We start from the raw sequence: 23,613 nt of genomic DNA, 5'->3' as shown, positions 1-23,613 counted from the left end.
AAAGTTATCTGCCAGAGCTTGTCCTGATAAGAAGAGTTTAGCCTCAAAGCAAAAAGCACAACAAAAGATTCTACTGATACAAAATCAACAAAGTGAAAATGTATGCTGTGATTCTCACAATAAAATTGTAAATAATCTAAATTATAATTTAATTGTAGATCACTTAAAAGTTATTTTTAAAATAATTTACTTAGCATTATAATCAAATATATTTTAACATATGTAAAAATTCAAAATTTCACTGTATTCTGGAAAACAATGTAACATCCACATATAAATACTAACAAAAAATAATAGGTATATAAGGCCAGATGTGTGGCAGGAATGAGTTACTAGAAATGCCTAATACATATGGCTTTTAATAATGGAATTATCTCTACTTTCAAAATCTAACGGTTACATTTTCTGAGTTTAAATCATAGTCATGAGCATCCATCATATGTCAGCTACAATTTCTATGCAAAGCACTGGAAAAAGAAATGAACAAGTCTGTGGTTCAAAGGCCTTCCCTTACAGTCTTACTGGGGCTACACTGTAATCAAGGCTTGCTTGCCCTTCACCATTACTGAATGTAGGGCAATGAGCACATAAAGTGAAACTTGGTTCTCCCTTAAAGAGTCAGTGGGTAGCCCAGGAGGCACAGACAATGACAAGGTAATATAATAAATACTAATAGAGATAATACATGTGCTGTAATACACATATAAGGGCAATCCTGCCAAAGGGCAAAAGGAAGCAGAAAGCCAACCAAGTAGGCATGAGAATGCAAATGCGTAGCAAGCGAAGAAAGCTGGATGACCAGTTGGAAAGTGGTTTGAGACTAGCTGGTGGTCAGATGAGGAGGGCTCTGAAAGGAAAGAAGAGCTGGGCATGGTAGCACATGCCTATAATCCCAGCTACTCAGGAGGCTCAGGTGGGAGGACTGGGCTTGAGCCTAGGAGTTCAAGGCCAGCCTGGATAACATGGACCTTGTCTCTTAAGAAAAACAATACATGGAAGGGGTATACGCTTGTTTCTAGAAGCTTGATGTAAGAGAGCTTCTTTAATTCTCGGGGCTACTCTTTGAAGCACAGAATACCCACCGTTGACATGTGAGGGTCATCTATAAACTGAGCTCAGGAAATGGAGCTTGAGATAAGTAACTTGCTCAAGATTTCACATAACTAGTAAGTGGCAGAGCTGGAATCTCAAATCTGGTCTGTCTGATGGCAAAGACTGTGCTATTTCCACTACTCCAGACTGCCTGGATAGCATCTTGGAGGAATCTGACTTTTATTCTGATGGATATGAGAATTTGAGGGTTTTTAAAAGAACTAATGTGGTTAAGCCTACATTTTAGAAAGATAACTTCTGACAGCATTGTATGGAATGCTTTGAAATTCACAGGGAAACTAGTTAGAGAATTACTGTAAAAAAGTAGACAAGAAAAGATTGAAGAGTTGAGACTGGGATAACAATGACAGTAGAAGTAGAGAAGAAGGGATGAATGAATGAGTTATTCAGGACTTTGAATTACTAAGACTCAGTGCCAGAAGTCCTAGCCAGAACAACTAGGCAAGAGAAAGAAAGAAAAGGCATCCAAATAGGAAAGCCCAAACCATCTCCCTTTACTGACGATATGATTCTCTACCTAGAAAACCCTAAAGACTCTGCCAAAAGGCTCCAGGAATCGAGAAACAACTTCTCTAGAGTTTCAGGATACCAAATCAATGAAGAAAGATCAGTAGTAGTATTTCTATACACTAATAACTTAGTTCAAGCTGAGAGTCAAACCAAGAACAAAACCCCATTTACAACAGCCACACACACAAAAAAAGATACCTAGGAATACATCTAAGCATGAAGGTAAAAGATCTCTACAAGAACTACAAAACATTGCTGAAAAAAATCAAAGATGGCCAGGTGTGGTGGCTCACGCCCATAATCCCAGCACTTTGGGAGGCCAAGGCAGGCTAGGCTGATCATGAGGTCAGGAGATCGAGACCATTCTGGCTAGCACAGTGAAAACCCGTCTCTACTAAAAAATACAAAAAAAAAAAAAAAATCGCCAGGCATAGTTGCACGTGCCTGTAGTCCCAACTACTCAGGAGGCTGAGGCAGGAAAATCGCTTGAACCTGGGACGCGGAGGCTGCAGTGAGCCAAGATCGCACCACTGCACTCCAGCCTGCGTGACAGAGTGAGACTCCGTCTCAAAAAAAAAAAAAAAGAAAAAAGAAAAAAAATCAAAGATGACACAAACAAATGGAAAAAGCATTCTATTCTCATGGACTGAAACAACTGGTATCATTAAAATGGCCATACTGTCCAAAGCAATCTACAGATTCAAGGCTATTCCTAGCAAACTACAATGTCATTTTTCACAGAATTAGAAAAAATTATTCTAAAATTCATATAGAACCAAAAAAAGAGCCCAAATAGCCAAGGCAATCCTAAGCAAAACAGAAAAGAAAAGAAAAAAACAAAGCCAGAGGCATCACATTACCCGACTTCAGACTATAAGGCTACAGTAAGCAAAACAGCATGGTACTGGTACAAAAACAGACATATAGACCAGTGGAACAGAATAGAGAACCCAGAAATAAAGCCTCACACCTACAGCCATCTGACCTTCAACAAAGTTCATAAAAATAAACAGTGGTGAAAGGATTCCCTATTCAATTAATGGTGCTAGGATAGCTGGCCAGTCATATGCAGAAGAATGAAACTATACCCCTACCTTGCACCACATACAAAAATTAATTCAAGATGGATTAAAGATACCAATGTAAGACCTCAAACTATAAGAATCCTAGAAGAAAACCTAGGAAACACCACTCTGGACATCGGCCTTGGGAAAGAATTTGTGACTAAGTCCTCAAAAGCAATTGCAATGAAAACAAAAATTGACAAACGGGACTCATTTAAACTAAAGAGCTTCTGCACAGCAAAATAAACTATCAACGGAGTAAACAAACAACCTATAAAAGGGAGAAAATGCTCACAAACTGCATCTGACAAAGGTCTAATATCCAGAATCTATAAGGAACTTGATTCAACAAGCACAAAACAACCCCATTAAAAAGTGGGCAAAGGACACAAACAGATACTTGTCAAGACACACAAGCGGCCAACACACAAGAAAAAATGCTCAACGGTAATCATCAGACAAATGCAAATCAAAACCACAATGAGATACCATCTCACACCAGTCAGAATGGCTACTAAAAAGCCAAAAACAGATGCTGGGGAGATCTGGGAAGAAAAGGGAAACTTATACACTGTTGTATATACAAGTGAGAAAAGGGAACTCTTATACACTGTTGGTGGGAATGTCAATTAGTTCAGCCACTATGGAAAGCAGTTTGGAGATTTCTCAAAGAACTTAAAACAGGACTACCATTCAACCCAATGATCCAACTACTGAGTACATAGCCAAAAGAAAATAAATCATTCTACCAAAAAGACACATGCACTCACATGTTCATCGCAGAACTATTCACAATAGCAAAGACATGGAATCAACCTAAGTGCCCATCAACAATGGACTGGATAAAGAAAATATGGTACATACGCACCATGGAATATGATGCAGCCATAAAAAAGAATGAAATCATGTCCTTTGCAGCAACATGGATGCAGTTGGAGGCCATTATCCTAAATAAATTAATGCAGGAACAGAAAACCAAATACCACATGAACTCACTTAAAAGTGGGAGCTAAACACTGGGTACACATGGACATCAAGATGACAGCAATAGACACAGAGGACTATTAGAGGGGGAAGAAGGGAAGGGAGCAAGGGTTGAAAAACTAACTACTGGAAACTACGCTCACTACCTGGGTGATGGGACCATATGTACCCCAAACCTCAGCATCATGCAATATACTCATATAACAAACCTTCATGTGTACCCCTTGAATCTGAAAGTTCAAATTTCAAAAAATAAAAACTAAGACTCAGTGACCTACCCCACTGACAAGCAAAATGAAAGATTTCCAGCTTGCATGACTCTATGCTACTAACTAAAATAAGAAGAAAGAGGGGAAGAGGATAGAGAGGAGGCCAGAAGAGAAGAGAGCTTCTGAACATGAGTTTTCTTTAAGTCTATAAATCATTAGGAAATAAGACTCTAGACCAGACATGGTGGTCATGCCTATAATCCCAGCACTTTGGAAGGCCAAGGTGGGAGGATCACTGGAGGCCAGAAGTTTGAGACCAGCCTGGGCAAAATAACAAGACCCCATCTCTACAAAAAAAAAAAAAACACAAACAAACCAAAAAAAAATGGCCGGACATGGTGGCTCATGCCTATAATCCCAGCACTTGGGGAGGCCAAGGCAGGGTGGATCACCTGATGTCAGGAGTTCATGACCGGCCTGACCAATACGGTGAAACCCTGTCCTATTAAAAATACAAAAAAATTAGCCAGGCATGGTGGCAAACCCAGCCACTCAGGAGGCTGAGGCAGGAGAATCGCTTGAACCAGGGAGGCAGAGGTTGCAGTGAGCAGAGATCGTGCCATTGCACTGCAGCCTGGGCGGCAAGAGTGAAACTCTGTCTCAAAAAAAAAAAAAAATTAGCTGGGCATGGTGGCACACCTATAGTCACAGCTACTCAGAAGGCTGAGCTAGGAGGATTGCTTGAACCCAGGAGTTTGAGGTTACAGTGAGCTATGATCTCAGCACTGTACTCCAGGCCTGGGCAACAGAATAAGAGAGTAGTGTGGGTTGGAAATAGAGAGCTTGGAAGCAAACAATACATGTTCACTGTAGTTGAAATCAAGAAAGTGCACAAGATAGCCCAAAAAGTTTGAGAAAAGAGCTGCACGCAGTAACTAAGGTCAAAAAGAACTAGCAGGGAGTAGTGTGTGGGACTCAAGAGAGCAGGTAGTTTCATGAAATAGGGAGAGGTTAAAAGCATTTAATGTGCTACTGAAAGGTTAAAGAAGATGGCCAGTGGCTTTAGAAATTAGGTGGCCACTGGTGACCTTTATAAGAGAAGTTCCTGTAGTGGTGAGGTGAAGAAAAAAAAAAGAGAGAATTAAATAGGAAGTAAAGAACTGTAGAAGAGTGCAAACAAATTTGGTACTGATGGGAAAGAAAAATATTAGATGTTAGGGGAAAAACACTGAAAGCTGTAAAGCACATATTTTTATTTTACTTTAAGTTCCAGGATACATGTGCAGAATGTGCAGGTTTGTTACAGAGGTATACATGTGCCATGGTGGTTTGCTGCACCTATTGACCCGTCATCCAAGTTTGAAGCCTCACATGCATTAGGTATTTGTCCTAATGCTCTCCCTCTCCTTGCCCCCCACCCACAGACAGCCCCCAGTGTGTGATGTTCCCCTCCCTGTGTCCATGAAGTACACTGATTTGAAGAAAAAAAAAAAAAAAACAGTAGTTTCCTCTCTTTAGTTTTTGAAGCTTTGCTATCATCAATAAAAGATATATTTGTGGCTGGGTACAGTGGCTCACACCTGCAATCCCAGCACTTTGGGAGGCCAAGAAAGGAGGATCACTTGAGCCCAGGAATTCAAGATCAGCCTAGACAACATAACAAAACCTTTTATCTACCAAAAAGTAATACTAATAAAAATGTTTTTTAAGAGATATATTTACAGAATACAAAGTTTACTTGTTGAACTAATTGTGTTCCAAAAAGTCTATGTTTGAGAAAGCCTCAAGATTTAAAAAAGTCATACTATATACTATAATGTTTGTGACTTGAAAAGGAAGAGAAATATATTCTTATTCAGGAGATGGCTGAATTAACATTTATAGTGTCTTTCAAAGGGGATGCTATAACTTTTCAACTTATTCAAGTTTGTAACTCTTGCTACAAACTGAGATTTAAGTAGGTAAATCCCTTCCCTCTTCTGAGAGTAAGCAAAAATATTCCCGCCAACTTCAAAATTGAATCAATCTTCTTTTTATGCACAAGTTAATAAGATTCCATAATTAAATAAATGAATATGAAAGTTCTACTGTCATTCAACTCTACGTGCAGCAGGAAAAAGAAGACAGGGAGATAGTGTAAATAAGAATTAATGCTAAGTTACTATCCATCTCCAAAGTTCATTCTAACACAGACACACATACCTCCCATCACTCAGCAGGCTATACAGGGAACCAAAAAGAACTGGCCTGATAGGAGATGTTTTGGGGAAAAATTATGATTTAGCAATGCTGCTGCTTCCCTGAGTCAACGTGGAATCATTCCTGATGTCTACACTATTTTCCCCAATAACAGAATATTCAACTTTAACTTCTCAGTCTAATTACAATGACCACCTGTGGAATTCAAACTTCACGCTAATTATGACACAGAACTTTATGTCTCCATTCAAACATTATTCAGAATCATACATTATTAAAACAGCTAAAGGTCAACATTCATGGATATTCACAGCAATTATAATTCACAAAAGGGAGTTACACTGTAAATATTAACAACGCAGGTATGAAAGCTATTAGAACACTAATTATAATTTTAAAATAGGGATCCAAAGTGAATTTGAATCAAGATACATACAGTAGCTTAATAGTTCTCAAAACACATATTTAAAATTAAAAGAAGACTGAAGATAGTACACACAGAATTTTAAATATCTGGTATCTATATTTCATACTATCTCATTTCCCAAATAGTGTCTCAGATACTTCATTCAGATGCTTGGAGGTCATTTACATGTGCTAACAACTCTGCTCCTAGATTCTAATTATTTCACACACTAATACATGGTTTTTGGGGGGTTTTTTGTTTTTTGAGACAGAGTCTCACTCTTTCGCCCAGGCTGAAGTGCAGTGGTGTGATCTCAGCTCACTGAAACTGCCTCCCAGGTTCAAGCGATTCTTCCTCAGCCTCCTGAGCAGCTGGGACTACAGGTGCCCACCCCCATGCCTGACTAATTTTTGTATTTTTAGTAGAGACGGGGTTTCACCATATTGACCAGGCTGGTCTCGAACTCCTGACCTCATGATCCGCCCACCTCAGCCTCCCAAAGTGCTGGGATTACAGGTGCAAGCCCGTATTTGAAGCTTTGCTACCATCAATTACGGGCTGTTACCGCGCCTGCCCTTTTAGTTTGTTTGTTTGTTTGAGATAGAGTCTCGCTCTGTCAACTCTGCTCCTAGATTCTAGTTATTTCACACACTAATACATGATTTTTTTTTTTTAAAGAAGATCAACGCAATATGAAAGCATACAAATTCTGAGTGAGTTGGCCACTGCAGGTTGTCTACAAAGTTATAACCCATATACTGGCTTTGTTTTATGTTTGACGGAAATGTATAAAACATTATCAGCTTTTAAAAATTATTCTTCAGAAGCTTAACTTCATACAAATTAATTTTGTTTCCTAATCTAATTAAACTATATTTTTGTGTTTAGTTCATAAAATTACAAAGACAAATTTCATTATAAAAACACACAAAACTAATTCTATCAGGATCAGAATAGGAAATTCATTTAAAATTCTCTAAAACACAAAATTTCAAAGCTAAAAAATGAATGTGGCTGGGCGCGGTGGCTCACATGGTGGCTCAAGCACTCTGGGAGGCCAAGGAGGGTAGATCACCTGAAGTCAGGAGTTTGAGACCAGCCTGGCCAACATGATGAAACCCTGTCTCTACTTAAAACTACAAAAATTAGCTGGGCGTGGTGGCACGCACCTGTAGTCCCAGCTACTTGGGAGGCTAAGGCAGGAGAATCACTTGAACCCGGGAGGTGGAGGCTGTAGTGAGCCGAGATCACACCAATGCACTCCAGCCTGGGTGACAGAGCAAGACTCTGTCTCAAAAAAAAAAGTAAAATAAATTTTAAAGACAGAATATAAAATTGATTCTATTTCAAGAACATAATAAAAACGTAGGCATAGATTAGACTTTTTACATATAAAATCAATTTTACTATATCTAAAAGTTTAAAATATTCTTTTACTGACTTTCACATATAATAACACTTTAAATCACATTCAAGTCGTTCTAAATTAAGTCAATCTTTAAGTGCTACTTACAATCCAGAAGGCAAATTACTAGCTGCAGTGATGCCAAAGAAATACTGCATAGCTTCGACGAGGAGAAAGTCAAATAAGGCTGACAAAACCCAGGAACCCAGCAAAAAGGACTACAAGATAAAACAGCAGAAAAATTATAGAGATGAGTCTCCTAAAAATAAAATAACATTTATTCAGCTAGAATCAGCTCAGAGGTATGTATTGGGGTGTGTGTGTGTGTGTGTGTGTATACACACATACTTATGTGTGTATATATATTCAAAAATAATTGTTTTTATTAAAACAGACTTTTGAAAATCGGCAGAGTAAACCCATATTGCTCAAATGTATTAACATCCATAATTTTTAAGTATGTTGAAGATATATTTTTAACAAGTAAAACACAAACCACTAAGCAAAATAAATTATAATTTTATTAAAGTCAAAGTATTAAAATTTGTATTAGCTGTTCACAACTAATACTATATATTATCATTATCACTATTATTATTATGCTATTCTAAAATTTTCTTTGGTTAATGTCCATATGCCTCAAATCAGATACAGAATAGTATAGTTTAAAAAATAACTGTAAATAATAACACCAAGTTTAACAAAATAAAATCCATTTAAACAAAATTTTTTTCTACAGCCTAAGTGGCAAAGACAAAATACATAAAAACTTACTGCAAATTTTCTGCTTCCATATCTTCTTTCAAATATCCTAAAATTATAAATAAGCAGACTACTGCAGAAAGTATCTTTCAAATCAAGGCAAATTATTCTTCCACATATCAACCTCCAAATCTAGATGGGGATTTAAAAAAGAACAACAAACGAGAGTAGAATTTGTTCGGATCTCTTCCTTAGCAAATTTGTTATGTTTACACTGTCTATTTTTAATAGTCTAAACAAAATCATAATACACACACAAAAGGAAAATTATACATGTATGTTCTCTGAGCTCAAGTCTTTCACAGTAAAAATTCCTTCCAACAGTGGCACAAAAGGTACTTGAATTTTTTTGTGCTTATAAGAAAACATATTCTCATTAAGGTAACAGACAACTGTCTATAAGAAATTTTAGGATTGTGTTTAGTAACATTTTTAAAAATTACATACGTAAGCTAGAATGAAAGGCTAACAAATGTTCATTTTTATGCTATTGAATAAGACAAAGGTGTAACTGAAAAACAATTTAGGTATAAACTCAAAAATACACATTTCTGAGCTTAATTTTAATCATCAACCTACTTCAGAGCAACTATGCAAAGTAACTTATGGCAACTGTTGCTAAATATGACTAGGTTTGAAATATTAGTTTATTTAAATCATTGTTTCACCCAACTTCTGGTTGCATAAAAACATATAAGGGGACATACAAAAAAAAAAAAGAAGAGCTACTCAAAGGCCTATTTTTGAGTCTGCTTAAACATTTTTCAGATTTTTAAAGATAATCCCAATGACATTTGAAAACATCCTAATCTTATTTCCCCTTCACGATGACCTTATGAGATAGGTAAAACAAATATTAATGACAACTTTTCTTTGTATTTTTATTGTGGTAAAACAGATACAAAAGTTATAATTTTAACTACTGAGTATACAATTCGGTGGTATTAAGCAAATTCACAATACTGTACAATCATCACCACTATCTATTTCCAGAACTCTTCATCATCCTAGACAGAAACGCCATGCCAACTTCCTGTTCCCTCTCCCCATAGCCCCAGAAAACACTATTCTACTTAATGTCTCTATGAATTTGCTTATACTAGATACCTCCTGTAAATAAGATCACATATTTGTCTTTTTGCATTTGCTCATTTCACTTTGCATAGTATTTTCAAGGTTCATGGTAAAGCATGTATCAATCTCATTCTCATTTATAGTTGAATAATATTCTATGGTATGTATACATTGCATTTTGTTTATCCATTTATCTGTTAATAGGCATTTGGGTTTCTATTCTTTTGCTATTGTGAATAATGCTGCTGTGAACATCGGTAATATTAACTCTTTTCTTTTTTTTTTGAGACAGGGTCTCACTCTGTTGCCCAGGCTGTAGCGCACTGACGTGATCACATCTCACTGCAGGCTCAACCCTCTGGACTGATTCAATACTCGCACCTTAGCCTCCTGAGTAGCTGGGACTACAGGTGTGCACCACCACACCCGCCTAATTTTTGTATTTTTTGTAGAGATGGTGCTTTGCCATGTTGCCCAGGCTGGTCTTGAACTCCTGGGCTCAAGCAATCCATCCGCAAGCCTTGGCCTCCCAAGGTGCTGAGATTACAGGTGTGAACCACCACACCCAGCCAACTGTCTTAAGGAAAAAGAGGCACAGAGACACTATCTGTCTAAAGTCATACAACCTGTGCTCTTGCCAACAGAAATAAAATACAAATGAGAAGTCTGACCATATCAACTGTCAAAACATTTCACATATGTCTCTACTCCAAGCAAGACACCAGGAAGAGTCTTTGTCGTGACTGTACTGGCCACCAGAGTTCATCTTACCTGCCAGCCCCGCTGACCTGGGGATGGCTGCCTACAAGGCTGTGTTGAGGCCATAGCTGGGCTCAGTACCAGAGTCACACTGAAACTTTAGGCAGCATATACCTCTATCAATATGATCAATGAGGCAGTATACATGAGAGCACAAAGGAAACTGTCAAGTACTTCACCAATGGCAGATGATGATGACTGTCATCTCCGCAGAACACCAGATTCAAAAACCGTAAGAGGCAGCTCCAAGTCCTCTATCACCACATTTAATATTACAATGAAAATACTCTACTCAGGCATAAGCTCTGAGAGCTACTAAGAAAATCTGGAGATTAAGGAAATTGAAACTTTGTAATTACTAAGATACAACAAACTGCATTTCCAGAACCCCATTTTTCTTCAGTTAATGAAAATAAAGCTGCTAGCTACAGTTTTAAACAATTTATGTGTTGCAGTGATGCTCAAGGACACAAAACTATGAGAGCTGGTATAAGAATAAACCACTGCATATTATTATACAGGTGAATGTCCCCTAAAGACTGGTAACTGGCTACAGGCTTGCACTCAGCAAAGCACTGCTTCTGCAACTCAACCTAAAGAAACCTGACTGTACCTCTGCATTAATTGCCAAAATCTGGAGGTTCAGAACTTACAAAATAAAGCCCTTCATTATCTGAGACCTCCTGGACTTCTCCAATCTAACTCTGGGTTTGCCTCAAAGCCTGGGTTTGCCTCAAAGTATGCTTCCTATACCACACTCCTAAAGGTCTGAAATTCATGTTACTTCCTGAAGTAAAATGCCCTTCCTTCTCTTCACTGCTAATTAACATTTATCCCTTGTTTCAGACCAAAGTGAAAGCTCACATCCCTAAGACTCTCCGGAGGTATTCCCCCAATACTGGTCCCTACTTCCTTTATCACCCCCCAAGGATGTCATGTACACCTGTGACCTACAGAATCACGTTCTTATGTGTATGTGTGTGTTTAGATTTCCCAAGGCAGAACTGAAACTCCCATATCTCTCATGAATACACACCGACAGCCTCTTAGGTGTTTTAACAGTGTTAATGTGGATGTGGCTATTCCCATTCCTGGACAGAAGGGTGGTCCTCTTCCATCCAAGCAGGTCACCACCTTCAAAGCACAGATGTCCACAGAGTGGGCTTAGCCAAACGAACCAAATTAACTCCAGAAATTAGGAAGGTATCAACCCAAGGCCCGGGGGCCCTTACATCAGTGGTCCTCAAAGCCAGCCATACACTAGAATCCCCAGGGGGTTGTTTTTAAATGTACAGCAATGCCCAGGTACCACCACCAGACTCTGTGACTCAGTTGTTCTGGGGTGAGATAGTGGGTTTATGTAAATCTGGGTATAAATTATACCTTCACATAAGAATAGATATGCAGACAGAGCTCTCAAGTTTTTCCAGGTGATTCTAATGTGTGTCCAGGGTTGAGAACGACTTATAGCAACTGAAATAATACAGAAGCTATACTATCTTCTGACAAATGAGTAATACAGATAAATAACTGAAAGACCTGCACGGGAAGTTGGTGAAGCCAATCTGAGCAATGGTATTAATTACATGACTATGAAGAAAAGGTGTCAGTGTTCAAGAAATGGATTATTATGCTTTAAATGGGCTAACCAAGTGTTTAGCAAAGAAAGGGTGGCAGTTATACACCAGAATGTGCACTAACACTCCAATTCATAGACAAGAAGCCAGCACCAGCGTTTTCAACAAGATCAGTCCAGAAACCTTGAAAAGCACTTCTGCTCTTTCCCACAGCAGAAACTCAAGAGAAATCTCTTACTTCATTTAACCACCACTGTAAAAGTTATCATAAATTCACAATCTGATACAGCTGACAGAGCCTAGCTCCCCTAATCAAATATTCAAACTGAGACAAGGTTTTGGCAAAGCTAAGTATGCATACTGGGCATTAAAAAAAAGATTTAACATTGTTTTTAATTCCCTTGAAGTTATAAGTTGCACTTCTCTGAGTAAAAAGTGAAACTGAAAACAAATGTGCCTAATAAAAGGAAATACTGCCATTGCTTCATTATTATCTGCTTTGCTGAAAAATCAATAAATACAACTAGAAGTTACTTAATGAAATATTAATAATAAATATTTCTTACAAATTGGGGGCTTTGAGGAACTAATAGCAGGAAGAAAAGCAAATCTAGGAAGAAAAAACAAATCTAGAAAAAAAAACTGTCCTCTCTCCTCCAAGGGGCCAATGAGGCAGAGCTCACCTGGAAGTCGTTCTTGACTGCGTGGAGGTCATACACAAACAGCTTCTGGCAGTGAGGCAGGAGGAGGGCTAGCAGGAGGGAGAGGGCACTGGGGACCAGCAGAAGGCTCTTCGACAGAGGCGCCTTGTCTGCAGGGAAAAAGGAAACCACTTTCAGAATGATTGTTCCTAAGATTTAAAAAACCACATGGGTGAAAAGCAAGAGAATTCACTTCTTTTAAATCAGAATGAAGACAAAGTTCAGAAACTCTGAAATTTGGTTCTAACATCCACTTTCAAAACATCAACCTCGGGAAGTAAGTGATCAAAAGACACTGGAAACAAGCAGAATGCCCTAGCAGGGCTTCATTGGCAGTTGGCTCTTGAATGAGACCAAGTTTGCAGCCAGAACTTCCATAGAACACCTTTGAGAAAATGGCTACCCAAGTGTAAAGAAATAGAGCAGTATGTTTTCTATCAAATCAGCCAGTTAGCTCCTGAGCACACACAGAATTCATACATATGTAAAAATACATTTTTAATTTTATTTTTTAATTGATACCTATTAGGGAACACATTTTGGGAGTACGTGTGATAATTTGATACATTCATACAATCACATCCAGAGAAAGTCTCACTTTGTCACCCAAGCTGGAGTGCAGTGGCGCAATCTTGGCTTACTGCAACCTCCACCTCCCAGGTTTAAGTGATTCTCCTGCCTCAGCCTCCTGCATAGCTGGGATTACATGCACACGCCACCACGCCTGGCTAGTTTTCGTATTCTTAGTAGAGACCATGTTTCACCATGTTGGCCAAGCTGGTCTCGAACTCCTGGGCTCAAGCGATCCTCCTGTCTCAGCCTCCCAACATGCTGGGAATATAGGCATGGACCACAGCAACCAGTCCAGGTAATTATCTTAAATCTCTCTCTTTTCTTTAGGCTGAATTATTCTCTTCTAGCTATTTTGAAACATACGAGAGATTAGTGTCAACTACAGACACCCTCCCGATCTACTGAACACCAAGTCTTATTTCTTCTAAGTGTATATTTGTACCCATTAATCAACCTCTTTGTATCCCCCTCTCCCTCCTACCCTTCCCAGCCTCTGATAACCACCAACCTACTCTCCAGCTTCATGAGATCCACTATTTTAGCTTCCATATGTAAGTGAGAACATGCAATCCTTGTCTTTTTGTTCTTAGCTTATTTCACTTACATGTCTTCTAGTTCCATCCATGCTGCTACAAATGACAGGATTTCATTCTTTTTATGGCTGAATAATATGTCAGTGTGTGTGTAGGTGTATATAATATATATACACATACAAAAAATTGTATATATATTATATATATATATATACACACACACACACACACAAACATAAAATTTTCTTTATCCATTATCAATTTGTTTTCTATTCATTGGAAACTTAAAAGAGGGAACTAGTCAATAAAGATGAAAGTATACAACAAAGAGGGCCAGGCATGGTGGCTCACATCTGCACTGATGGACACTTCAGCTGATTCCATATTTGGCCATTGTGAATAGTGCTGCAATAAGCATGGAAGTACAGATATCTCTTTGATATACTGATTTCCTTTCTTTTGAATATATATCCAGTAGTGGATCATATGGTAGTTTTATTTATTTATTTATTTATTTTATTTATTTTTTTGAGACGGAGTCTCGCTCTGTCGCCCGGGCTGGAGTGCAGTGGCCGGATCTCAGCTCACTGCAAGCTCCGACTCCCAGGTTTACGCCATTCTCCTGCCTCAGCCTCCCGAGTAGCTGGGACTACAGGTGCACGCCACCTCGCCCGGCTAGTTTTTTTGTATTTTTTAGTAGAGACAGGGTTTCACCGTATTAGCCAGGATGGTCTCGATCTCCTGACCTCGTGATCCGCCCGTCTCAGCCTCCCAAAGTGGGTAGTTTTATTTTATTTTATTTTTGAAGAACCTCCATACTGTTTTCCATCGTGACTGTACTAATTTACATTCCCACCAACAGTATACCAGGGTTCCCCTTTCTCCACATCCTGGCCAGCCTGTTTTGTTTGGTGGTTTTGTTTTTGTTTTTTTGAGATGGAGTCTCGCTCTGTTGCCCAGGCTGGATGTTGTTGTTTTTGAGACAGAGTTTTGCTCTTTCGCGCAGGCTGGAGTGAAGTGGTGCAATCTTGGCTCACTGCAACCTCGGCCCCGTGGGTTTGAGCGATTCTCCTGCCTCAGCCTCCTGAGTACCTGGGATTACAGGCACCTGCCACCATGCCCAGCTAATTTTTGTATTTTTAGTAGAGACGGGGGTTTCACCATGTTGGCCAGGCTGGTCTTGAACTCCTGACCTTAGATGATCCACCTGCCTCTGCCTCCCAAAGTACCAGGATTACAGGTATGAGCCACCGTGCCCAGCAGCCAGCCTCTGTTATTCCTGTCTTTTTGATAAAAGCCATTCTAACTTGGGTGAAATATCTCATTGTGGTTTTGATTTGCATTTCTCTGATGATCAATGATGTTGAGCATATTTTCATATGCCTGTTGGCGATTTGTATGTCTTCTTTTGAGAAATGTCTATTCAGATCTTTCGCCCACTTTTAAATTGGATTATTTGGGTTTTTGCTATTGAGTTGTTTGAGCTCCTTACAAATTCTGGTGACTAAATCCCTTGTCAGATGGATTAATCTGCAAGTATTGCAAGTATTTTCTCCCATTCTGTGGGTTATCTCTTTGTTGACTGTTTCTTTTGCTGTGCAACAGGAGCTTTTTAGTTTGACGTAATCCCATTTGTCTATTTTTCCTTTGGCTGTCTGTGCTTTTGAGGTCTTACGCACAAAAAATATTTGCCCAGACCAATGTCCTGGAGCATTTCTCCAACATTTTCTGCTAGTAGTTTCATAGTTTCAGGTCTTAGACTTAAGTCTTTAATCCATTTCGATTTGATTTTTATATATAGTAAGAAATATGGGTCTTTCACTTTTCTGTATATGGTTAACCAGGTTTACCAGCACAATTTTTTTTGAGACAGGGTCTCACTGTATTGCCCAGGCTGGAGTCCAGTGGCATGATCACAGTTCACTGCAGACTTGAACTCCTGGGCTCAAGTGATCCTCCCACCTCAGCCTCCCTAGTAGCTGGGACTACAGGCACAAGCCACCACACTTGGCTAATTTTTTTTTTGGAGAGATAGAGTCTTGCCATGTTGCCCAGGCTGGTCTCAAACTCCTAGCCTCAAGTGATCCTCTTGCCTCAGCCTCCCAAAGGGTTAGAATGATAGGCATGAGCCACAGCACCTGGCCCCAGCACAATTTTTTTTGAGGGGACCATTCTTTCTCCATTGTATGTTCTTGGCACCTTTTTTGGCTGCAAATGCATAGATTTACATCTCGATCTTCTAATCTGCTCCACTGGTCTATGTGTCTGTTTTGATGTGAGTATCCTGCTGATTTGGTTACTCTGTAGTATATTTTGAAGTCAGGTAGTGTGATACTTCATCTTGTTCTTCTTGCTCAGGATTGCTTTGGCTACTCAGAGTCTTTTGTGGTTCCATATAAATTTTACGAATTTTTTTTTTTTTTTTTTTGTATTTCTGTGAAGAATGTCATTGATATTTTAAGAGGATTGCATTGAATCTGTAAATTGCTTTGGGTAGTATTGGCACTTTAACAATACTAATTCTTCCAAACCATAAATATGGAATACCCTTTCATTTTTTTGTGTCCTCTTCAAGTTCTTTCATCAGTGTTTGATAGTTTTCCTTGTACATATATTGCACTTTGGTTAATTGATTCCTAGGTGTTTTGTTTTTAAAAAATTAAACGAGGCTAAAAGTGTTAACACCGCTGACTGCAGTGGCCTCCTGAGTGTTAACACTGCTGACTGCAGTGGCCTCCTGAGATTTTCTACCATGAGTACAATTGGAGCCCAGGTCAGTTTTCCAGGAGAAGCTAGTGTGACCTCTGCCTTGTACCAAAAGCAGTCATGTCCCTCTTCCTCCTTGATCTAGTCATTTACATATTAAGTATGACAGAATTATACTACTAAGGGTATTTTAGAAACTATAAATGTCTTCTCTCTTCCCTCTGATATGAGAGAAAAAAAGAAGCAAATTATGTTTTCTTCTAGCTCACTTTTTTTTCCAATAGAACAAAATATCAGCTTTTACCTACTCAGGAACATTTCCTCCAAGCATGTAATTTAATTAAAATGTACACTATTGTGAGACATCTAAGTAGCTCTTCTCTCTCTCTGGTCTTCCTTGGTTCCACCTTTGTATTTTCATGCCTTCCTCTCTCACAGACCCTGAAAACAAGCCCCTTGTTTTCAACAAGCTACTTGCTGAGCTAATCCATGGGACAGAACAAGAGCTATGAGAAGGGAAAGGACTTGGGGCCCAGAAGACTTGGTCTTGAACCCTCATTTTCACACTTACTGATGCTTGCCATTGGACACAGTATCTGACCTCTCTGAGCTTCAGTCACCTCATCTGACCTAATTCTCAGCGTTATGCTAAGAAAGAAGTGAGGTAATACATGTAGAAATGGCTAGCACAGTGTCCGGCCCATGATGGGGGCTCAGAAAAAGAAAGTGAATCTCAATCTAGGAAAACCACTGAAATAACATGCTTTCCTTGGAAATAATTACTTACTTTATATAATAACCCTGTACCTCCCTTTGTATGGGAGCTCTGTTTTCACTCTATTAAATCTTGCAACTGAAAAAATAATAATAAAAAAATAACCCTGTAATATTCATAGTATCAAAAGACTAGTCTTGAGAATTCAAGTGGTACCAGCAGATTTGGTTACAAAAACATGACTGAGATTTCCATCAAATAATGAAACACTTAAGCTTCACAGGAACCAAAAACACTGCCTTTTTTTTCTCTTAATATAGTTGTTTTCTCCCATCCTTTTACTGTGAAAAAGTTTACATTTAAGACTTACACTGGGGGTTACATAACAATAATTTTGATAATTGTCATTACTTTTCTATTTCTTAGCTGGCCTTCTGTCTTCATTCTCCTTGTATCTTGGTATCACTCTACACTCATGGATTTTTACTTAGTTAATGTGTTACAATCAGTTGCATTCTTTTTCCAATGTTCAAACTGTCCAGGTGGAAGCCCTTTGACCAGCTTCTGTGGTCTCTCAACCATGGCCCTCAATGCCTTCTCTGGCTGCCCCACCTATCCATTCGTCTTCCTTGCTTTAGGCTCACCTGTACCCGTCCTGCCCAAGACCTAGAATTTCTCTAAGGATCCCTATTAGGGAACGTTGGGAAATGGTCTTTAGAAACCAAATCTGAGGCTGGGCGCAGTGGCTCATGCCTGTAATCCCAGCACTTTGGGAGACCAAGGCAAACAGATCATGAGGTCAGGAGTTCGAGACCAGCCTGGCCAACATAGTGAAACCCTGTCTCTACTAAAAATACGAAAATTAGCTGGGCATGGTGGTGCATGCCTGTGATCCCAGCTACTTGGGAGGCTGAAGCAGGAGAATCGCTTGAACCCGGGCAATGGAGGTTGCAGTGAGCTGAGATCGCGCCACTGTACTCCACCTTGGGCAACAGAGTAAGACTTTATCTCAAAAAAAAAAAAAAAAAAAAAAAGAAAGAAACCAAATCTGAGCACTAGATGTGCTCAGTGTCATTTTGGGTCCCAATGCTTCTAGCTCTTTCAGTAATCAGAGCTAGAAAATATATTTTGAAATCATGATTCATAATGATATTTCCAATTCAAATTTAACAATTTAACACTACAGTGCCATTTTTCTTTTCTTTTTTTGAGATAGGGTCTCCTTGTGTTGCTGATGCTAGAGTGCAGTGGTGTGATCTCAGCTGACCGTAACCTCCATATCCTAAGCTCAAGCAATCCTCCTGCCTAAGTCTCCCAAGTAGCTGGGATTACAGGGGCAAGGCACCACGACCGGCCTTTTTTTTTTTTTTTTTTTTTGTAGAGACAGGGTTTTACCACGTGGCCCAGGCTGGTCTCGAACTCCTGAGCTCAAGCGATCTGCCCGCCTCGGCCTCCCAAAGTGCTGGAATTACTGCTGTGAGCCACCATGCCTGGCCTACAGTGCTTTTTCCTAAGCTCTTTGCATTTCTGTCTTTTCTCTCTTAATTATTAATAGTTACCTGCTTGCTTTATCCTAGGTTATACATAAAATTTTAATATTACAATATCAGTATCATTACAAACAATAAACTATTTATTAAGCCCACTGGGCAAAGTTTATCTTTGAAGATTTTTTTTTTTTTTTTTGGTCCTTAGAGTGTGTATATGTGTATATATATCTTAACTAAAGATGGACAGGGTCTTGTGTTCAAAAGCTACTTGAAATAATTCTTTTCCCTAGTGGTTATAACACACAGATTTGTTTATTTCTGTTTACATTCAATATTAAAGTTTGCTCCTTTCTCCGTTAAAATTTTTGAATATGTTAAATATTTACATTGTTCAAAAACCAAAACTATGAAAAACAAAGGTTTATTTTCACTTCAGTTATTTCTCCCCTCTATCCCATACCCCCAACCCACTCCCATAGATATATACTTCTAATAACTTTTAGCTTAACTCCCAATTTTCTTTTTTAAAAAAACAAGTAACACGTTAACCTATATAAATACATATGTAGACATGGCACAAAAATACACACACTGGCAGTTCCTCATTTCTGCATAGCTCTAATAGGCACAGACTTCAGTTACCATGATTTGGTAAAATAACGCCAGCTCTTCAGTACGCAGATCATTATGTCAAGAAGATGTGCATTATGATGGGCAACCAATCATGTATGTCACTTCTTTCCAAGTCTGTCAGTCACTGGTCACTGGGCAGCTGTTTTTCCATTCATGCACAGACAGTGAAGCATGTTGTTGTGTTGCCTCATCTTCCAATGATAAATTCTTGTGACATTTTACAAAAATATATCATCAAAAGAAGGAACTAGTCAATAAACATGAAAGTATACAACAAAGAGGACCAGGCATGGTGGCTCACATCTATAATCCCAGCACTTTGGGAGGCTGAGATGGATGGATCACTTAAGGTCAGGAGTTTGAGACCAGCCTGGTCAACATGGCGAAACCCGTCTCTACTAAAAGTACAAAAAGTAGCTGGGCATGGTGGCATGCTTGTAGTCCTAGCTACTTGGGAGGCTGAGGTGGGAGACTCACTTGAACCCAGGAGACAGAGACTGCAGTGAGCCAAGATCATACCATTGTACTCCAGCCTGGATGACAGGGAGAAACTCCATCTCAAAAAAAAAAAAAAAAAAAAAAAAAAAGTATACAGCAAAGAAACAAAAAGTAATAGTGCTGAAAGTGAAATCTGAATCAAATGTTATCAGGTTATAAAAGAAATATCAAACCACAGGAATGTTGACACTGCCACCATTCAAGGTGGGCAGCTAGAGAAACTCGGTGAAGGTGAACTTACCAACAGGAAGGTGACCGTGATAGAATACTGGCTCCCCAAGGAGATCCACGTCCTAATCCCCAGAACCCGTGACTATGTTGGGTTACACAGCAAGTAGGAGTTAAGGTTGCAGACAGAATTGAGGTTGCTAACCAGATGTCCTTGAGATGAGATTATCCAAGATATCCAAGATATCCAGCTGGATCCAATGCAATCACAAGAGTCTTTTCTTTTTTTTTGAGACAGAGTCTCCCTCTGTTGCCCAGGCTGGAGTGCAGTGGTACAATCTCCGCTCATTGCAACCTCTGCCTCCCGGGTTTAAGCGATTCTCCTACCTCAGCCCCCCGAGTAGCTGGGACTGCAGGCGCGTGCCACCACATCCAGCTAATTTTTTGTATTTTTAGTAGAAACGGGTTTCACCATATTGGCGAGGCTGGTCTCAGACTCCTGACCTCACGACCCACCCACCTCGGCCTCCCAAAATGCTAGGATTACAAGCGTGAGCCGCTGGAGTGGCCCACAGGAGTCCTTTTAAGTGCAAGAGGGAGGCAGGAGACTAAGTTTCAGAGTGACAATGTAAGAAAGAGTCCACCAATCACCCTTGGCTTTGACGATAAAATTGGGTCATGAGTCAAGAAATGTGAGCTGCCTCAAAAAGCTACAAAAGGCGAAGAAACAGATTCCTTCTCAGAGCTTCCAAAAGAAATGCAGCCCTGCTGACACCTTGATTTTATCCCAGTGAGATCCATTTTGGACTTCTGGCCTCCAAATTGTAGAATAATAAATTTATTTTGTTTTATTTATTTATTTATTGAAGAGACAGAGTCCCGCTCTGTTGCCCAGGCTGGAGTGCAGTGGCGTGATCTCAGCTCACTGCAACCTCCGGCACCTCCCAGGTTCAAGCAATTCTGGTCTCTCAGCCTCCCAAGCAGCTAGGACTACAGGCGCACGTCACCACGCCCAGCTAATGTTTTTGTATTTTTAGTAAAGACAGGGTTTCACTATGTTGCCCAGGCTGGTCTCGAACTGCTGAGCTCAGGCAATCCGCCTGCCTCAGCCTCCCAAAGTGCTAGGATTACAGTCATGAGCCACCGTGTCTGGCCATATTTCTTTTGTTTTAAACCATCACGTTTGTGATAATTTGTTAGAGAAGCAATAGTACAGTAAAATAGTGATTGTGATGTCCCTGGGGAAGTGATGCTGGCAAAATTCTACATATTAAAGAAACTCTCGCCGGGCGCGGTGGCTCAAGCCTGTAATCCCAGCACTTTGGGAGGCCGAGACGGGCGGATCACGAGGTCAGGAGATCGAGACCATCCTGGCTAACACGGTGAAACCCCGTCTCTACTAAAAATACAAAAACTTAGCTGGGCGAGGGGGCAGGCGCCTGTAGTCCCAGCTACTCGGGAGGCTGAGGCAGGAGAATGGCGTGAACCCGGGAGGCGGAGCTTGCAGTGAGCTGAGATCCGGCCACTGTACTCCAGCCTGGGCTACAGAGCAAGACTCCGTCTCAAAAAAAAAAAAAAAAAAAAAGAAACTCTCAGAGATATTTTGTCACATTGAAAGCAGAGAGAATAAAATAATGGAAACTCAGCCAAACTCAGGCGTATGACAAGTCACAAGGTATCATAGAGATACTCCCCATAAGTTACACAATAGGAAGAAGGCAAACACTGCTCAAACTGCTCTTTGGAAGTTTCTTACAAAGAAACAAAACACTTTAATTCTCAATGTCGCTAATGTTTTTAATAAATTACAGTATACTGTTTTACTATTTTTTCATTTCCCTATGCATTTATAACTATATATTTATAAGAGAAAGTCTAAAGTTTTAACAAAGCATTCTTTCAACAAAAATTTTTAAAAATCACGGAACAATCCAAATTTTCCCCATTGATTATTAAAATAGCTTTGCCTGGTTTCAACTTGCACAGTCATTTTTACGGTCCTGCATCACCTTGCAAAGGAAGGACTATCTGTGTGTGTGTGTGTACACTCTTTCCTAAAACAAGGCTGCAATGTGGTCACTTTGGTATGACCTTCAAGCTCAAATGAAAAGTCCCTGTCCCTGGTTGTCCAGACCTCCCCACATTCTGGGCCTCCTGCCTCCTCAGCACAACCTCCATTGCTTTGTTCTCAGGAGCCTTTGCTGCAATCAAACTACACAGCTCACTACCTCCTGAACATGTTGCTTTCTGTTTCAATGCCTTTGGAAATTTTTTCCAGACTTAAATCCCCAAATATCATCAATGCCTTCCTTACTAGCACAGATCTAAATCTTATGCAGCCTTCAAATAACAGTTGTTTCTACTTTCCTCATTCAGCCTGAGTGAACCATTTTAGCCTGAAGGGCTTTTCCCCTACTCTGCACCCTCGTTCCCACACACTACTGTGAGCAGCCAGGGTTTGTACAGTTTTGCTATCCCAACTACAATAAAGATTCCCGAAGGGAGGCCACATGCCTCACTCTTCTCTACATCCATCATAAATCCTAGCATCGTCCCTTGCACAGATGAAATGTCCAGATCATTAACAGCCAATATCACAGAAAAGCCTCACTGATGGGGACAGTCTCAGATTCTGTGAGGTGCACCTTCATCTTATTCATAAGAAATTCCCTGGGGGCGAATTTACCAGTTACAGTTGACACTGTGGTTATTGTACTTGTTTAAGCATATAAAAATAGCCCAACTATTTCCTCTCTGGTAAGGTCTTGAGAGCATCTAAACTGGAACCATTAGTAAAGTGGTTGCACACTTTCTTCATGACCAAAATGCAAACAAGGCTCCAAGGAATCTAAAATCTAACCCAGTTCCTCATTGCATAGTAATTCAAAAGTAGAGGAGAGTACCATGACTATGAGCCTAACCAACCTAAATCCTTTCTTGAGCCATTTCAGCCTCAATTTTCCTCATCTGTAAAATGGATATGAGAACCTACCTCAAAAGTGTCATGAGAAGAAAATGAAATAAAAGAATGAATATAGGGGCTGGGCACAGTGGCTCACACCTATAATCCCAGCACTTTGGGAGGCCAAGTCGGGCAGATCACCTGAGGTCAGAAGTTTGAGACTAGCCTGGCCAACATCATGAAGCCCCGTCACTACCAAAAATACAAAAATTAGCCAGGCGTGCTGGGAGGGCACCTGTAATCCCAGCTATTCAGGAGGCTGAGGCAGGAGAATCTCCTGAATCCAGCAAGTGGAGGTTGCAGTGAGCCAAGATTGTGCCACTGCACTCCAGCCTGGGCAACAAAGCAAGACTCCATCTCAAAAAAAAGAGAAAAGAATGAATATAGAGAATATTGCTCCTACCACCAGCACCATCACAACACCCCAGGTTTCCCCCATTAAAGGCAAGCTCCTTTGTGACTCTGACAGGACTGAAGATGGAGCAGGGGTGATGTAAGTGCAAGGGGCAGCTTGATTCATCTTTCCTTCAACTTGGGTTTCCACTTGTCCTTGTGCAATGGTCCCCGTCATT

General features: G+C 39.9%; 1 protein-coding gene across 6 annotated transcripts in view; it reads right to left on the bottom strand.

The window, feature by feature from the left end:
• Positions 1-23,613, bottom strand: part of UBAC2 (UBA domain containing 2) — a 189,865-nt gene that overhangs the window by 135,928 nt on the left and 30,324 nt on the right. For all 6 annotated transcript variants that reach the window (XM_065533434.1, XM_074021327.1, XM_045377316.3 and 3 more), the window contains 3 exons: positions 12,746-12,873; positions 8,665-8,784; positions 7,999-8,108 (listed from right to left, as the gene is read on the bottom strand). In XM_065533434.1, coding sequence (XP_065389506.1) covers positions 7,999-8,108; positions 8,665-8,784; positions 12,746-12,873 — 358 coding nt within the window. The remainder of the gene's footprint in view (positions 1-7,998; positions 8,109-8,664; positions 8,785-12,745; positions 12,874-23,613) is intronic.

Source organism: Macaca fascicularis, chromosome 17 (genome assembly GCF_037993035.2).
Source record: "Macaca fascicularis isolate 582-1 chromosome 17, T2T-MFA8v1.1".
In the NCBI taxonomy this organism is placed as follows: Eukaryota; Metazoa; Chordata; class Mammalia; order Primates; family Cercopithecidae; genus Macaca; species Macaca fascicularis.
This window is presented reverse-complemented; position numbering and strand designations above follow the sequence as displayed.